This window comes from Strix uralensis, chromosome 17 (assembly GCF_047716275.1).
Source record: "Strix uralensis isolate ZFMK-TIS-50842 chromosome 17, bStrUra1, whole genome shotgun sequence".
Classification (NCBI taxonomy): Eukaryota; Metazoa; Chordata; class Aves; order Strigiformes; family Strigidae; genus Strix; species Strix uralensis.
In genome coordinates this window covers 1072977-1090827 of record NC_133988.1, presented here as the reverse complement: position 1 = coordinate 1090827, position 17851 = coordinate 1072977, and the positions used below count along the sequence as shown (strand labels likewise).

The 17851-nt window shown below is 45.6% G+C and overlaps 2 protein-coding genes across 2 annotated transcripts in view; one reads left to right on the top strand and one right to left on the bottom strand.

Moving 5' to 3' along the window:
- Nucleotides 1-5610: 5610 nt before the first annotated feature.
- Nucleotides 5611-9540, bottom strand: LOC141951430 (E3 ubiquitin-protein ligase RBBP6-like). The gene is made up of 3 exons (XM_074887650.1): nt 9375-9540; nt 6319-6418; nt 5611-5695 (listed from the first exon to the last, which is right to left on the bottom strand). Exons 1-3 carry the CDS (start codon nt 9538-9540, stop codon nt 5611-5613), a joined length of 351 nt encoding a protein of 116 aa, XP_074743751.1.
- Nucleotides 9539-17851, top strand: part of LOC141951429 (hydrocephalus-inducing protein homolog) — a 123917-nt gene continuing 115604 nt past the window's right edge. The window contains exons 1-5 of the mRNA XM_074887648.1: nt 9539-9592; nt 9897-10010; nt 10833-10897; nt 14525-14540; nt 14764-14907. Coding sequence (XP_074743749.1) covers nt 9539-9592; nt 9897-10010; nt 10833-10897; nt 14525-14540; nt 14764-14907 — 393 coding nt within the window. The remainder of the gene's footprint in view (nt 9593-9896; nt 10011-10832; nt 10898-14524; nt 14541-14763; nt 14908-17851) is intronic.

Below are 17851 nucleotides of genomic sequence, written 5' to 3'. Positions count from 1 at the left end.
GGAAAAAGAAAAAAAGTTAAAGATGGATAAAGGAGAACTTTCCCAAGCTTTGGATTTTATCCAATGAAGACAGTAGGTGGCATTCTCACTCCACATTAGTCTTCAAAATACAGGCATTTAGTTTAAACTACTTTTCTATAGCCAGAGCACAAGAAAAGGGAGGGGGGAACAATTTTCCTTCTGCAGAACTCTTCCATTCATTGGATCAACTAAGAAATTAGCTCAGACTAGAGAAATCATTTTCTGACAGCTAGAAACCAGGTGAAATGAATCCCACCTCTCCTTTGCCAGAGGGTAAATGTAAATTGCAGGCTCAGAATAAAGTCAGTCTCTGTGTAATTATGTTTTATAAATGCAAGAAGAAGTCTATGTTAGAGCTTCTGCAAAAGGAGATCCATGACGGAAGAACAGAGCTGCTACTGAGTGCATTTTAAAACAGCCACTCTTGTCAGCACACAGCAGGATTTTCTTAGTTTACAGCAACAGGAAAACATCCCTCTGCTTCACACATGGGATCTGATAAATGTCAGAGGGGGAGGGAATCTCAGTCCAACAGCTATTTGTTAAATTCTGCAAGAAGCCTTAGCAAGATAAAACAGAAGCAAAAGCAGCTTGCAAAAAGAATGACTCCACTGTAAACACGACTGAAATGTTTTGCAGAAATACGGATTCTTAGCATACCACAAGCTTAACCAACGTTCAGGGGCGTGAGCAGCAGCACTGCCCTATTTTAATATTAGACATCATCACAGGTTTTAAGGTTAAGATACAATGACAGTGCTTCTTCCCCCGTAATTACAGATGCTGGCCAGCTTGGTGGCATTGCCACTCAGACACTGACACGTGGCTTCTCTCCTTCACTTTTTGGTCAGACCAACTAATTCCATACTCACGCATTAATAATTGGTATTGCATATCTTCCAGTCTTTGTCAGCATTGCACCCTTTGTATTGGGATCTTCCACCTCCACCATGAAACTCCTGGGAATTCCTGTGCTCTTTTTAAGTCTGGGAACAGACTGAAAATTACTGTCCTGTTAAGAAAAGCAATGCAGACATAGCTCATCTTAAGACCCACACTTAAAATGACATTTCAACCACTATTTTGAGCAGTAAAAGCCTTTAATCCTCTCCTTTTACCTAGCCTAAGGGTTGCTCGACTGAAATACTCTTTTTCCTAAATGAATATAGCCAGGATGCTCCAAAGGCTCGAGCAGTGTTCTGAACTCAGTCGACATTCTTTGGCTCAACTTCAGGGTCCTTAAGGGTGAAATATCCCTCAGCTCCCCATCCCCTCAGAGGAGAGGCACAAACCCCCTCCTCCTCCAAAGCGCAGTTCAGAGGGAGAGCTTAATGCAGGGCTCTGGATCGGCCACTGGGGAAACTGATATTCACCACCTACAGGTGAAGGTTGAATTCAGAGCTGATGCACGTATGTTCAGTGAGTAACGTTAAATGGCATGAATACTCAACCAGAGACTTGTGTAATTATAACACGCAAATATTCAATAGATGGGGTCAAGAGAAACGTCATCTTTTTCTACAAGATACTGAAAACTGCAAACTGTCATTAAAAAGAGTTAAGACAAGAAAAATTTCCAGTAACATTGAAATATATAAAAATATACATTAAAGTTCGTAGAGAAAGATCTATGGACATATATAATGACTATGACCTCGAAGAAAGAAAATTTCCCATTGAAAATTCCAGCTTTCCCTGGAATTTTGAAGGGCTTTGCACCACTGCCATAGAACCTCTGTATTTCAGCCCAAGAGAAACAATTCCTAATAGGGGTATTCATGTAACTGCTGCGTAACTGCCAAGGTAAAACCATTAAAAACCAAGTGACACCAGAAGCCCCCCACAATCTTACCCCATTTGTTGGGCAGTTCTTTCTATAGTGGCCGGGTCTTCCGCAGCGAAAGCAAATATAGGATGGTGGAGGTGGACCCAAGGGTTTCTTCACGTAACTGAAAGGTTTTTGGGAAAAAAAGAAAATGGTATGTATGTGTCTCTCTTGTTCCAACAACCATCTCTACAATGTTTCCACAGTCTTCAAAGAACAGGTAGGACTTTGCCAACACTTACTTGATTGGATCGTACTGACGGCAAGACTGGATCATCATAGCTCGTATTTTATCTTCCTCAGAAGCGTTGGCTTCAGCCAGATTGCTGGTCTGTTTAACAGGTAATTATTGGACACGCACATTAGAAACACATTTAAGCTCCCCCAGCCAAAGACTCACCCAACCCTGCAAAAAGCAGCCCAGCAGTAGCTGAGGTTGCACGAAAGCAGCTGCTTCTATGAGCTAGAGTTGTCCCAGAGATGTTCTGGGGAGCCCTTACGCCATCACATGGTGTCTCTGTGCCTGTTAACCTGCTTGGAAGGAGCATTCTTGGGCACTCAAAACCTGAGGCTGTGTTTGTACCTTACATAAGGACTTGTGTAACCAATCCAAATGTCTTCCAAGCAGACTGAAGCTCTGCGTAGAAAAAATTACATTATCCAGTATTTTTAAAAGGATTCTTGACCTCCAGAGTATTTGAAGGAGAAAATCTCCGCTGTACATTTAATTGAGAGAGATGCATGCAAGTATCAGTATTTACATTTTGCAGCATTAAAAGGACATACAACTTAGGAGTCAGGGAAGTTGCTTTTGCTCACTGAAATTCAGCTTTAGACACAGAAGCATTCAGAGGAATCAAGCTTTTTATAATTCCTCAGCAAGACAAAAGATTCTTTCCAGCAGAAATTGGACCATGGTGTGCTGTAGGCAGCCCAAACTGCATGTCCCCTGCCTACTCGCTTCTTCACGGTAAGTGATTTAACTACGGTCAGCACAACCTGCAGGTTTTTTCCTGTTTGCTGTGCCCTTCTAACACACAAATTGTAGTAGAAACCTTATGCAGAACTAGACCTTCAAATTATCGAAGCCAGCTGATTTTTTGTAAGTAGCATTTGTTCAAATGTTCTCATTACACACTAGTCCGGATACCAGCAGGGTCGAAGGGAGGGATGTAAAGGATACGGACCTCCAAGCACCCATCATTCAGAGCAACCACTCATGGTTTTGATTTTATATGCATTCATTCGCAAAAGCAACCCATTAGTTTCAACAGTTTATTAAATGGCTGTTTTATAGACACAACAGTAACATAATCCAGATCAACATCTATGAAACCCCTTCCGTTACCATTTACAGAAAACTTTACAGATACTTGATCAATTTGTTTAAACCCAGACTGTTTACAAGACACATCCAACCCCCACAAACCATTACTAGGCACAGACCATAATTCAAATACGGAATTTCCTACAAGGTAATAATAAAGCAGAAAACTTTTCAACACATTGCCTCCATGCCAAGCCCGTCTGCACCGAGGAGGTTGGACTATATCAGTTTGGAGCTGCTTTACATTACGTTCCTGCATTTTTCTGAAATACGTACATTTTCTCAAAAGCTTAAATGTGTACAGCACTTGGACAGTTTTTCACATTTTAGAGTCAAACTTCACATGAGTTTACAGAACCAAGGACATGTTCAGGGACAGCGCTAATGGAGACCACTTTCTTCTGGTGACTGCCTTCCAAAGTAAGTTGGGCTATTTTCCCCCAAATGTACACAATTTAATTCTGCAGTGAGAGAGGGAAGAAGAGAGTGGGAAGAGATTTCTTGAACTCCAGCCTTTATTTTCAGAAGAAAGAACTAGCCCCTCTGCATGGCCCTGCCTTCTCTATTCTCTAAGACCAGTAATTTGACAGGCTCACACTACGCCTTTTCACAAAGTGCAACCACTAGTGCTTTCCCAGACAAAGTTACACATTGTTGAGGAAAAAATGCAAGCAGTTCCATAGCAAACCATGGCATTACAGCAGCTTCAGAAGGCCACCTCTGCTAATACACTGCACTAACACATTGGGATATTCCTGCAAACAATTAGGCACATTTACACAATTTACAGTCTGCGTTCAAACAAATTAGGGTGTGTTGTCCACTCTCCATAGACTACAAGTTATGAAACTGTGCAGCATTCAGAGAGTGGCTCTATAACTGCAGTGACTAGAAACTCAACAGTAGCCACGCAATTGTCCGTGTTACACAAACGCTTCTATTTTGGCTGTTGCAAACCCCCCCTGAAATGTCCATAACTTGCAGCCAGTTAAATTCTTCTGTGAAAATTGTGTCAGTCTCCAACACAAAATTAACACAAGGTCTGAGAAACAGTAAACAACTCCCGAAGTGCTGCTTCTTTATGTCTTGAAGATGAGCAATAGTGCAACATTACGTTGAGGGGCTCCCCTTCTATCCTCCCAAACTGGGAACTACTCTTTACGGGATACTATGGGAATATACACACATTTTAAAGTTAAAACCAATACTGTAAATTATTAAAAATTAAGTTTTGCTCACATTACAACAGTTATCCAGTTATACCTCACCGTACAAGATTTGAAAATATGAAGCAAGTGGGTTTTGTTGTTGTTGGTGGTGGGTTTTTTTAAGTCTTTGACAAGAATATACACATACCTTAATGAGCTGGGCCAGAGGAGTGGGTGCAGAAGAGTCCTCAATCTGTTCACAAAAAATTAAACACACATTCAAGTTGTAGGATCAGAACATAGCAAAAGTTAACCTCTACTGTAGCCTGAAAGTCTGCACTACATCCTCCGAGTGTCACGGAAAGAGACATGTCCAACCTAATGTAAGTGTATTGGTTCAAAACAAAGTCCACACCTATGACAGCTTCAGAGGGCCAACGTGGTTCATGAGAAGCAGCTAAACTCGGTGCGCTGGGTTTTAGATATTTGCATTTGCAGACAAACTATGAAACTAAACCGTTTCATCGGATAAAACGGAAAGATCAAATGCAGAACTTAGGAATGCCACTTCAGGTAGCAACAACATTTAAACTCACAGCAATCTGTTAGAGACTTTAAGTACTCAGAGGAGGCCAAACAATAGCACTTCAGTTATACAGCTTTAGGAACAAATACCCAAGTATTTCAGGACACGAAAAGGAATCTTAGCTGCACAGAACTGTCCTCAAAATGTATGGGATACGTTGATTTTGGGATTTGTTTGAACCGCCAAGTCAAAAGTAAGAAACAGTACCAAGAGCAACAACAACGGTTTCTCAGTGTGTTTTGATAACATCTTCCCAAACTGTTAGGCAGAGAAAATATTTAAAAACAAAAGCTAAGTGATACAATGTGAAAATGGCAAAAAATACACTCCAAACAGTTTTAATTGCAAGAAACAAAGAGCACATGACAGCCTATACAAACATACTAGCTCTAGACAGACAGATGTAGAACACAGCACCATTGAATTGTGCAAACCTTGAACCTACCTGATCTAAAAACAATCCTACGTTATCTGTACAACACAAAGTCATTCAGGAAATATTCCAGCATATTCAATACGAAACACAATGCATCACTAGGCACAAATACCAATATTCACATTAGAACTGTGCAAATGGTGGCATTACTCAGTTTTCACTGTGCTGTGAATCAAATACACGGTCTCTACAACATATACTATGTCTTACTGCAGAACAGATTAAGTTAATGTTTGGGAGATTAATACGAGGCTACGTTGTTTAGAATTAAGTGCAATGTGTAGAAAAAAAGTGTGAGGTTGTGTTTTTACATACCGCTTTTGGTGTTCCACTCACTGGCTCAGTTCGAGTTCTAGAGGAAGAAATAAAGGTGATGAGAACTTAGAACAAAGCACTTGTACCCAACCAAAAGCAGTGAAAACAGATTATAAAACCTGAACATCAAAACATTATGATCTGATAGTCTAGTGAATGTGGAAATGTATTTGTATACATAAACTGTTCTCTCTTGGCACATTCAGTGCAACTAAAAAAAAAAAAAATCCCATTTCTAGTTTGTCAGCAATTACTGTCCGACTTACAGCTCTAGAACACAACAGTGCCAGAGGAAGTCCTCAGATATTTTGTCTCTGCTGTGTAAGCATCAAAACGATGAAGTCTGTGCTACAGCTTTGTGCTCTTACATAACCAACCATCCAAACAGTGACCCTTGGTCTCTCCTCTGTAGCCAGTATGCCAGAAAGCCAGATTTGAGGCGTAAGAATACCTGCCATATCCCACCCCGCCTCCCCCACATGCAAGACACAGTCAAACACTGACAGACTCTTCTGAGAGGGGAACATGCGTATCTCTCTTTACTGTAAAAGCAATAAAAAGAAGAAAGATACACTTTGAATGCCTCTGTAAACTAATCTCCATTAAAAAAGTTAACACACTGCAACCCCTCACAGACTACAGTGCTTTATGGGTACTTACATAACTCGTGTTTTGCTGGTAGTTTTGACTCCTCTAACAGGGACTCTTCTAACAATCACGGAGGAGTTCTTAGGAATCAGGCTGTTATCATCTGTGTATTCTGAAAACAACACCAATACAGAAGAAAACATTAGTCAGTTCGTAAGAATGTATATTAATATGTAATTACATAGCACTTGAGAGAACCCCTTCACAGACAGAAAAGCAGAATTTTATATGTAACATGGCCCTTCTGTCATCTCAACACACTAACAGGACCTTTCAAGAAGTCTTCAGGTTTGAGAATCAAACACCAGCAGCAAAACCTTTTCCATTCTTTTCAAACACTTTGGATGCCAGCAGCAAAATGGTCTCAGAGGTCACTAAAGGAGAGTCTGCTCATGCCTGAGGTTCTTTCCTGACCTAGCTCAAGTTGCTTTTGCTTCTGTTAGGCTACAAACCCGAGAGATCTTTGGAGAGGAACAAACCACAGCAAAGTCTCACCTGCATAAACCAGAGTCTAAAGTCTGACCAGCTTGCCCTGCAACAAAGCAGGCGCTCGGCTAAAGCATGCAAACTCTGCGCCGCTGCTTTCCGAGCTGTTCACTAAAAACGATTCCCCTGTGCTGCGAGTGCTGGGGACTGACAGAACACAGAAGAGAGCCGCCAGCTCTCTGCTTCTCGGGGCTTCATCCATCGACAGCCACACTGTCAGCTGCTCAGGGCTGTACATGCGAATGCAAACGGAACTGGCAGGGCTAGAATTTGGATCACAGAAACCTGAGGGGTTTTTGAGCTTGCTTTCACACGTAGGGCAGAACTGGCTCCAACTAAAGTGGTGTCTCCTCTCTTAAGCTAATCATCTAGTTTGAAAAAGCCAAAGGGACGTGAATTCTTTCAATTCACTTTTTGCAGAGCAGAGAGACTCAAATGAAATTAATTACGAAGACAAGTCTTCCGAAAAGCCTTTTGAAAGTGTGTGCCTGAAGGTCTCCATGCTTTGCCTTGGCTCACACCGTGTCCGTCTGTTGAAGAGGAGGAGCTACCTGAGACACGTTGACTGAGTGAGCCTCAAATGTAAAGATCTCCCATGAGTGACCTCAAATGTAAAGACGTCTCCATGAGAAGTGTTTATGTATTGTACTTATGCAAGCTGGATATGACTAAATGTTTTAAAGCACTATCAGCAGCCATTCCCTGTAATCTGCCTACAGTCTTAACCATTAAAAGCCCTTACCTTTGCAGGCCGAATCAGAACAATGGCCCGAAAGCCAAAGTTGCTGTGAAAGTACTACTAATGACAAAACCCAAAGCTTTTACAGAAGTCATACCGTGAAACCAACGCCTAGAGCTCTGCTCAAATGGGGAATCTCACCATTACACAGCCACTGTCAGGAAAGGCCTGAGATGGGACTTTTTGATGTTGGAGGAGCTCAAACAGCACTGAGGCTGACAAGCAACGGGGAGATGATGCCAGCTGCAGCTCTGGAAGCCCAAAGCAGCTGTTTCCACCTGCTGAACGGAGTCATACAGAGTGTTCTTTCTGGTCCAGATCACAAACCACTGACTGAGATTTCAGAGGCACAGGATAAGTAACAGTGGCTCCACAAAAAGGCAGGAGTTTGCAACGCCTGTGCCCAGCTGAGGGTTGTGGTAGGTCTGCAGAGGATTGCAGGTGGCAGCACCTCTCCTCGAGGGAGGCTGTGTATATGAGGACAGCAACCAGTGCACTTATTCGCCAGTTCTGCAAGCCTGCAGAGGTCAGCTGGAACATGCACAACAGGTGTATGATGCAGAAAGAGGAATGGGTCCTCTTTTTGTATTTTATGACAATTCATTGACCATTAGAAGAGAAGCATTGACATCTGCCTTCTGAATAGACTGTCCTTGCATGCAGATATATATAGACAGAGAGAGGGATGTTTGTTTTCAGTGTACTTGTGAAGTGCACAGGGAGGAGACCTCCAGCCATCTAATACCAGACTGATAGAAAAATGAATTCCCCTTAGAAGTCAATCAGTACACATTTAAATGGATCAACTGAAAACTGAAGAGTGACAATAACCTGGTGAAGTAAAGGCTTTATTTGCACAGGACACTTATCACGGCACATATTTGTATGTGGGACTTGAAGCATCCCACCAGCTGGGTCACTGAGGCAGAGAATTTGTGGAAGAGGGTTTACAAACAGCGGAGTGCGCTGCTGAGGTAGTTCTGTGAAGGGACCTGACACCTGTTGGCTTTCATACATTTATTTTTCCTTCACGTCAATTAATTGAGTTCATTTTGGTGATGAAATCTGTGTCAATGATGAAATCTGGTGAAGTCAAACAATGTAGACTTAAAAGCTAACTTTTTTGGTTTTAAATAGGAAAGGACTAAAGCTGGAGCATTATTCCTGAAGTCCCTGGAAATGTCTGTTTGCTCGCTTTGAATTTAACAGCTGCCAGCTTAGTCTAACAGCTCTCAGACAAAACTGGCATCTGCCAGCAGGAGCCTGTTCCCCACAGGCAGCAACATCCCATGTAGCTGCGGGGCCTTGGCAACTACCAGTGTCACTCTGCCTCGCCACGACTCCACATCTGCAGATTGAGCAGTGACATCACGCTCAACAGGGCTTCTTTTCACGCTTGTCCAAGCAGAGCTCCGACAGAAATGTTCAACAAAGCTGGAGCCAACACCATTGTTGATTCCTACTCCCTTCTAGCACAAAACTTGTTTTACTGCCAGTGATGGCCAGTAAGTGGCTACTGGGCTTTTGCAAGCACTAGACGTTGCACATCGACCACATAGTCTTCTACGCCCAGATCCATGTCTAACAACAGATCGGAATGGCTCTGTGAGGTCCCCGCACAAGCCACAGCTACCGACGGTGGCCGAATCGCACTGTCCCTTCCCACCCCACTGAATCGCTGGCACCGCTTGCCCTCCTGGTTCCCCGCACGCCGGCGGGACGGGCCCCAGGCTGACTCACGCCGTGTGGGGACAAGCCACAGAGAGCAGAGTGTGGCCCCCGCAGGCTGCGGCCGCCACCAGCCGGGCAGTGCCCGAGGGCCCGTGCCCGCCGCCCCACGCACCTTCTCCGGTCTGGGCATTGGATATCTGCAGCTCGCAGTTGGTCACCTTCAGCTTCTGGTGGCTCATGATCTGGCGCTTCAGGTCGCCGAGGGAGATGTGGAGGCCGCTGAAGGTGACCGTGTCATAGTGCAGCAGGGAGAAGAACTTGTAATGCACGCACGGCATGGCTGATGTTCCACTCACTGGCTTGGTTCGAGTTGTAGAGGAAGAAATAAAGGTGATGAGAACTTAGAACAAAGCACTTGTACCCAACCAAAAGCAGTGAAAACAGATTATAAAACCTAAACACCAAAACATTACGTTCTGATATGTTCATTATGTTCTGATGGTAAGGACTTTGTGAGTCCCAGCTGGGAATGGCCTAACAGGCCCATGTGGGCCCAGGACTCAAAAGATGCTGCAAGTCCATCCCAGAGAATGGGATTTTGCCATCTACGTCCCAGTACAGGCATCCAGAAGGTAACTGCTGCCTTTATGACACTATTCAGCAAAAACGTTTATTTTGTTCGGTGCCTCCAAAGCTTACACCAAGCGAATACGGCCAGTGGGTTCCTCTCTCTCCGAGGGCCATCTATTCAGAAGATGAAAAGCCAGGAAAACAATCCCCCGTCTCCGCAAAAGGAGGCTGGTGCTGTGTGAGGAGCCAGGGCTCTGACACGTGTACATTGACCCTCCTGCTCCGAGGGGGAGCCGCTGCCCACGGCTGGGCCACCCGCCACCCCCCGCTGCGCCTCAGGGACTTCACCTCGAGGAACTGCTCTGGCTTCCACAGTTATTAACCTCAGCTACTACTGCCGTGCTTGTCAGAAACCATGCCGGGACACAACTACTGAACAAAACTGACCCGAGTCAGCAGGCAACATTTTGATGGGGCTTTGGAGCCCAACAATAATTAATTGGTCTCTTCCAACCCCACCAAACCCTTAAGCACACGTACTGTTTTACTCAGGTGATAACCACGGGAAGGAGAGGCCACAGTCTCTCCAAATCACCTCGTATCTTTGCTGAAAAATCTGTAGGACCCCTTCAGCCCTGGCCATCTGACCTCAGTGAGACCACCGCTCACCTTGCCCCATGGATGCACCGCTCACATTCACCTGGGTTTTCTTTCAAAAGCTTCACACTACTTCCTTTACTCTTTGTCTCACCTGACTGTTGAACCTTTGTCTACCCTCACTGTTTGGCTGCTCTGAAACTCACAACCTGCAGCTCTGAAGCCAGACAACAAGGGGAAGGCCTGAGGCCAGCGGCCCCGCTCCCAGCACACGCCGTCACTGCGGCGCAGGGGCCTGGGATGCACAGAGGAGCTGGGTTCAAGGTGCCGACCTGCGCCCAACGGCTCCCCCAGGCCAAACCCCGCACCCAGAACCACCGCTCTGCCCGCGACGAGCGCCGGGAAACACCTTCAGGGCTTCCAGCTGTTTGCGGTGCTCAATTCTGCGTCGTTATTCTTACAGAATCGAAAGGCCGGGGGCCGTGAAACGAGTGCGGCCGCCCAGTTCACCCAGTTCACGCGCAAGGGGTGACCCCGACTGCACCGCAGCCCCTGTGTCCCCTCTGCCACCACCCCCTGGGACCGCGTACGAGTGACAGTGACCAGATCGGCCCCTGGACCTCCCCCCTCTCCCCGGAGCCTGCCCAGACTGGCCCTGGACCCTCCGGAGGCCCCCCTTGAGCTCCTCCCGGCCCCCAGAGCCCACCTAGACCGGCCCTGGGCCCTCCGGAGCCCCCCTGAGCACCCCGCCCAGAGCCCCCCAAGCCCATCCCCGGGCCCCCCGGAGCCCCCCCCGGCCCCACTCACCGTGGCGGCGGGCAGCTCAGGTCGAAGAGCCGGTGCTCCGGGCGCGGCGAGGGGCAGCTCTGCCGAGGAGCCTGTCAGGTCTGGCTCTGGCTCTGGCCACACCTGGCAGCTGCTGGTGGCACTGGTCACCGTGTCCTGGTGCTGCTCGCTGTCTCCTCCTCCTCCCTGATCGCCTCCTCCTCACTGACTGCCTCCTCCTCCTCCTCACTACTCGTTACCTCTTCACTACTCGCCTCCTCTTCCTCCTCACTACTCGCCTCCTCCTCCTCAAATGATCGCCGCTGCCCTGGCACTGCTGGTTGCATCCCAGGCATTACTAGGACACAATGGGGGCGGGGCTTCGCTTGGCCAATGGCGGCAGTGCTGCCCTGGTTGCTAGGATACTGGGAAGGGGCGGGCCTTCGCTCGGCCAATAGCAGCAGTTCTGCTGCCCAGGTTGCTAGGAAACCGGGCAGGGGCGGGGCTTCGCTCGGCCAATGGTGGCAGTGCTGCTGCCCAGGTTGATAGGAGCCGGATGGGGGCGGGGCTTCGCTCGGCCAATGGCGGCAGTGCTGCCCAGCCTTCTTTCTGCCTTTGCTGACTGAAGAATCGCAGTGATGGACAAGGAGCCTGCTGAGGTCCTGACCAGACCGACCCTGACAAAGCCTGGCACTGCCACACAGTGAGAGAGCTGTAAACGTCATTCACAGGAAAAGCTGTGGGGAAAGTCACGAATCATCTCCCATTCTGCAAGCCAAATTCTTGGCTGTTTTCTCACTACTGCTGATTTAACTGTAAATTGCTTCAAAATAACACTTAAATTCTTAACTTTTCACACCAGTAAGCTTTTGGTGCCGTAAGAAAAGCATTGTGCTGAGAAGGCACTAGGAACGTACGGCAATATTTACATATATGCATTTTGTCTTCCCTTAAATGAAGTTATTTTGTAATTTGAAACCTTAGTGGAAGGATTTTTGCTTTTATCCTGATCAGACATTTAAGTGCCAGCCCCCTGCTACAGCTGCAGCAGAAGTATTCAAGCTGTTTCAGCACCAAATTAAACTTTCACTTTCCACTTGGCCGTTATTTATTCCTTCCTCTTTATTTTTATATTTAAACAAACAGTTGAAGTATTTGCTTACTGGGGAAAAACAGTGCTATCCTTCTCCTATTATGATAAGCTACTGATCTGAAGGGCAGAAGGATGAGACCCCCACGAAGTTATTTAGAAGAGTGGCAAGAATTTGAGAGTCATCAGTTGGATGTTCTTTGGCTGTCCAAAACTGAGGAGGGGGAAGAAGACCTACAGGGAGCTCAAGGGAAGCACAAGAGAGCATCTGGGAGCCAGCAGCGTGATGGGGCATAAGACAGCGCTGCACTGCCGTGTGTCAGGCACAGAGTTTTCAGGAACTGCAGAGGAGAGTTAATGCCACTGACGAGAGCACAGCTCGTCTGACGTGGTGGCCCTGCTGGTCCTTCACGTACCGAAAGATGAACTGTCCCTGGAAGAACTGGCGAGGACAGCTGTGGGGATCGCTGGGACATGAGAGATGGACATGCGTGCTGGCATCAGGAGTGCGGGATTTGCTTGGGCCAGAAAAGCAAGTGGGGGAAGAGTGGGGTGACTGCTTTACAGCAGAAGAGGGAAATAACACTTAGCGAGAACAGTTACTATCATTGAAGGGTGTGGGCACCTGAAAAAATGTGACTGCCTGACCCTGAGTAACTTTAAGCTGCAAACTGGAAGAAAACTTCTTAATGCTTAGAAGATCTGGGTTCTGTAAGAGCCTTCCAAGGGAAATAAAGAAAGGAGGAAGCAACCAGCCAACCCCTGACTGCTCACTATGGAGCTCAGTCACCTTTTGGTGGGCCTGGAGATCTCTTCCAGTCTCTCCTTCCTCCAAATTAACTGCCTCTGCAGGCATTGCCTTTCAAGATACGTGTTCCCTCTTCACTTTTTAATTGCTCTGATGTCCTCTTGTTTGAAACACTGAACTGTTGCTGATCAAGTATTTTGATGGCAAAAAGCGCTATGCTGACAGGATCGTTTTACTTGTGAGTTGTGCTTAGGTACCAACTCAGATAATGTGGTTTCATATAGCAAGAATTACACTTTTTAACCAGTTAACAAGCACGGGAAGGACTTTACCATGTTTGAACTCCTCTCCCGTTACCGCTGGCGTTGATGCAGATCCCTTGTGTGCAGAGTTCTGCTGTGGAGAGCCTGGGGCGAGGATCCCCATTACACGGTACCGGTCTGAGGGGTTCATCTCGGATGTTAAAACAATTGCGCTTAGCATCAGTTTGGGTTAGAAAAAAGTTTAAAGGCTTCTGAATTCAATGTTTACACACCTTAGGGTCCTACACTGGTGTATTAAGATAGCTGTCTTTGGGTTGTGTCAGCAGTGCAGGATTTGGCCATTCCCTACACAAGAAAAGCCAGTAACTGTCCATCTAAAACTCTGCCATGTAATTCAGGGTAGGACTGAATGTTGTCAACATAAATCTTATATGAAGAACTACCTCTAGAAATGTTACTACTTCTTTCTGCAAATTAAAATAAACAATAGCTCTTACCATTTTGGAAAAGAAAAAAAAAAAAAGACGACCTTGTTCACAAGAGCAGAAGCCAAAGCATTTGGACAGAGTGGACATGTGCTTGCTACCAGCATTGCCCAGGAAACCCCACCAAGAAATCCCATCAGGTTGGAGTAAATGCCATGTCCTAGAGCGGATACACTGCAGTTAGCCTGCAGTCTTTCAATACCCAAGGATATTCCTTCAAATTTGCAGCACCAACTTCACAATCTATAGAATACTCAGTACACTTCAGCCTCCAAGTCAGTTGTTATTGCAGTGCGATGAGGCCAAAACTGTTGGTCCTTAACAGTGATGAGAAAAAGGATCATTACCACACCACTTCCCAAAATACTGCTACTCTGAAATTTGCCTACACTGCTACAGCTACTGCTTCACTCCAACCTCCCTTAAGACAAAATTTCTGCCATTCTTCTAGTACCTGCTCTAGCCACATGCACAAACAATACTTTCTTATTCCTCATGGATCAAGCTTTTATACTTGACTTGGCTTTTTTACCATCTGTAGTCAGGTTCCTGATAAGCAATAAAGCACCTTGTCTTGCAGGCACTCCCCTCCTCTCCTCACTCTACTCCCATTAAAAGACACACCCACTCTACCCCATGGACAGACCTTGAATCTAAACTAAAAAACAGGTTTTGTTTGAAAACTGTCATTTAAATGGCTCTCCATGGCTGAAGTACTTCTAATGGTCTTATTTCTTCAGCATGAGGTGCCTCTGAAAAGCTTAAAGATTACAAACAATGACCTTACTCATGTTTTGCCCACAGTTTAATTGCACGGAGCGTGAGCCAGAAGTTCTCCTCACTTGGCACTAGATGTAGCATTTCATCGGTAACTCTAAGGAAAAAGTTGAAGGACAGAAGTTCCTAGTAACAGGTACAGGTCTGTTTTATGCTACGCTGGATCAATAGCTTACAGTTTATCATTCAAATCTATGAAAACAAATTTGGATTACTCGCTTTGTAGTATGTTTATAGATTACACATAACATTCCGTATCCCTCCAGGTAACTGGTGCCCTCAACAGCTTTGTCACAGTTTATAGACTATCGCCAACCATTTTTAATAAGGCCTTTCTAGAGGATTCCGACAGCCAGGTTTCTTTCAACAGCCAGGAACAATTAAACCAGTCACTGTTTAACAGTGAGCAAGTTAGGCTTTGGGTATTTTAAATATCTTTATTATTTTTTATGAACTACCACACAGTCTTCCCTATCAAGTGCTCTCCCTATTCACCTGAAGCAGTCTCTGTGGCAAACTGGAACAATACACACACCCTGATCCAAGAAACATGAAATACAGGTCTATCTAAACACACAGCTCCTTGAAACATCTACATTTAAGCCCACTCGCCACCTCCTCAGATCTCAAGTACACAGGAGATAAGTTTATACACCTTGTACAGAAACTGGAGTTGTGTCATGTGCTTTCCAGACCAACTTCAGTAACACTTTCTTCTTAAAGATGTGTAAATATGCTCACCATTTAAGCTCAGTATACATCTCCTATCCAGGCTTCTCAGCTGCCAGTCATCTCCGAGATCAAGATTATCAGAAACAGTTTGCACAGACGGTCTTGCAAACCCCAGATCAATCTTAAGAGGAAAAAAAGTGCCAACCGTGAGTTAGAATGCTGCACTGTTTGTGAACAGCACACCAGTGGGGGACAGTTAGTCAAGTCTAGAAAGAGTGGTTAACATTTGCATTTAGAACTATGTGACTATAGATACATCTCCCAAGAGATTTATTTGCCAAAAAACTCAAGAAAATGGCTTTTTTTTTATTTACAAAACCCTTCATTTACAAAACCCCCTTTCTAAGCTAGGGAAAGGAAGGGGATTTTAAGTTGAAAAAGATTACTCTAAACTTAGAATTTCCATTAAAAGGGAACTTAAAATTAACCATAGAATTCAGACGTAAGTTCAACCACCTAAGCTACACTTCAGCAAAGGAGAGAGCACTTTCTCTATGCAGTAAGCCCTTTTGATCCTGAAGCATCTGGTTCATAGCACAGTCTGAGGCAAGAAAGTTATTCTGTGAATGTCTGCACCAGACAAAGGCCACAAGAAGGTCACGGAACAAGTGACTTCATGAGAGTGGTACCAAGCAGTGACTTGCTCAGGTACTACAGCACGCAGGTCTCCAGTCACCGTGTAAGAGGCAGTCAAGATACAAGGATTCCTGCAGCTGACAAACCCAGGCAGGAGTCACATGAGTACTTTTACTTGTCATTTTCCAGATTGCTTGTCTCATGACCACTTCACTTCTGATTTGCAACAAAGCATTTAGTCTGCTGACATGATTCACACCGTGAACTACCCCATACCCATCCCTCTGTCGAAAGCCAGCTGGTCAGAGCTGGGAGGAGTCAGCAAGGACCCTGCCTCTGCTCCCACTCTGCACAGTCCCTGGGAGATAGGTGCCGTTCCAGCAGGCTCCCCCGCTCTAAGCACAGGGCAGAAAGGGGCGTCTCTGATGTCCCCCCACCTGCCAAACTCCCTGGGGGCTTATTTTCCTATCAGCTCCCATTTTACTGCAGCGTCTTCTCCTGGGATCGGCTCTGGCCAGGCTGTTTAATTACAGTTTCCTAAATACACTCTAAGGTACCAATAACCTTGTAAAACAGCATGGTCACAGCTCCCTGGAGAAGTTCTCCTGTTCCAAAGGAAGAACAAAAGCAAAACGCTTACCTCAAAGCCATCAAACTCAAACTTGACAACTGGTACAGACGCATCTTCAACTGCCTGTAAAGGAGCGGATGACTGTGTAAGAAAATATTTTTTGCTACTTTCATGTTCTTCCTAAACTGTGATAAACTACAGAATTTACACTGCTAAACTACTTAGTATAATGACCGAGTTGCTTCCAAACCAAAAAAAATTGTTAGTAAGTTACAAGCAGTATGGCACTAGTACGGTCTAATACTGGCTTTAAAAAGTTCCTTAGCCAAGAGATTCAGAGGCTGATCCTGTGCTGTAATGAACCAGCAGTGCACAACGAGCCATCAGTGTCAGTGCTGGTAAGGCACTTACCTTGGCCGTGAGGAAGAAAAGTCAGAGATTTCTGTCGCTATCTTACCACTGGTTAACATCCAGAGAAATCAAAAAAGTTCTGTCCACACCTTCAGCATGCACTAGTCTTCCTTATTTTGATTTTCTACCGTGCCTGAGGGGCTGTCAGATACCTTACGGGACAGTTTTCAGTGCTGCAGACCCCTTGTCAGAACGGTGCCGCAGCCCACTGAGAGTCTGTTCTCAGGGGACAGTCATCCCAGCAAAGGCTCATTCGCTGTGCACATGAAGTCTGTCCAAATGTCTGCACGAGGAAGACCAGGCTAAGAGGAACACTTCTCAGGAGCTCAGTGTCACAGGCGAGGTGCCCAATACATCACCCAGGGGTGATTTTACAAAGCAGTTTGCACGTTCACAGCGCAGCCCCTACTCACTTGATGTCAAGCTGACAGCGTGCGTCCCTTCCGCAACGTCTGGGGCTGAGTGGCCAGAGAGGAACAGGACCAGGGCAGAATGAACTAGAGGTCCTAAAGCACATCCAGAGGGACACCACGGCAAAGGCGCTGACAGAAGTCTTTCCACATCACCTTTAACTGCCTTAGCTTTCAGGCTGCCCCTTCTTCTTCCTGCCCCTTACTAGACCTAAGATTAAGGCAAGGCTCCTAGGGACAACCCTGCTTTCTGATACAGCTGACTCATTCTCAAACCACGGGCAGGGGAGAAGTGTACTGATACAAGGAAATGATCACCTGCTTTGCACCTTATTTACTTATAGCAACTTATAGCAACTTATAATGATTTCTGAATATTGCTTAATAATCCTGCTTGCCCTGACTGTTCTGTGAAAGCTTACCAAGGGCTACTGCTACTGTGTTCATCAAAACAAAGCAGTTTTCTGTGGAAGCTTAGCAAGAACTACAATGTTCAGCAAAAATAAGAGACATGTCCTTGGAAAGCAGATGGGTTCTAGCAAGTTTAGTCTTTGTAGTGGATAGATAGCCATGTATGGGCAGTAGAAATTAATAGACTGGTGCTTTTAGATAAGATAGAGGTGGTAAACCAGTGGGAACCACTCTTGTTCAAGA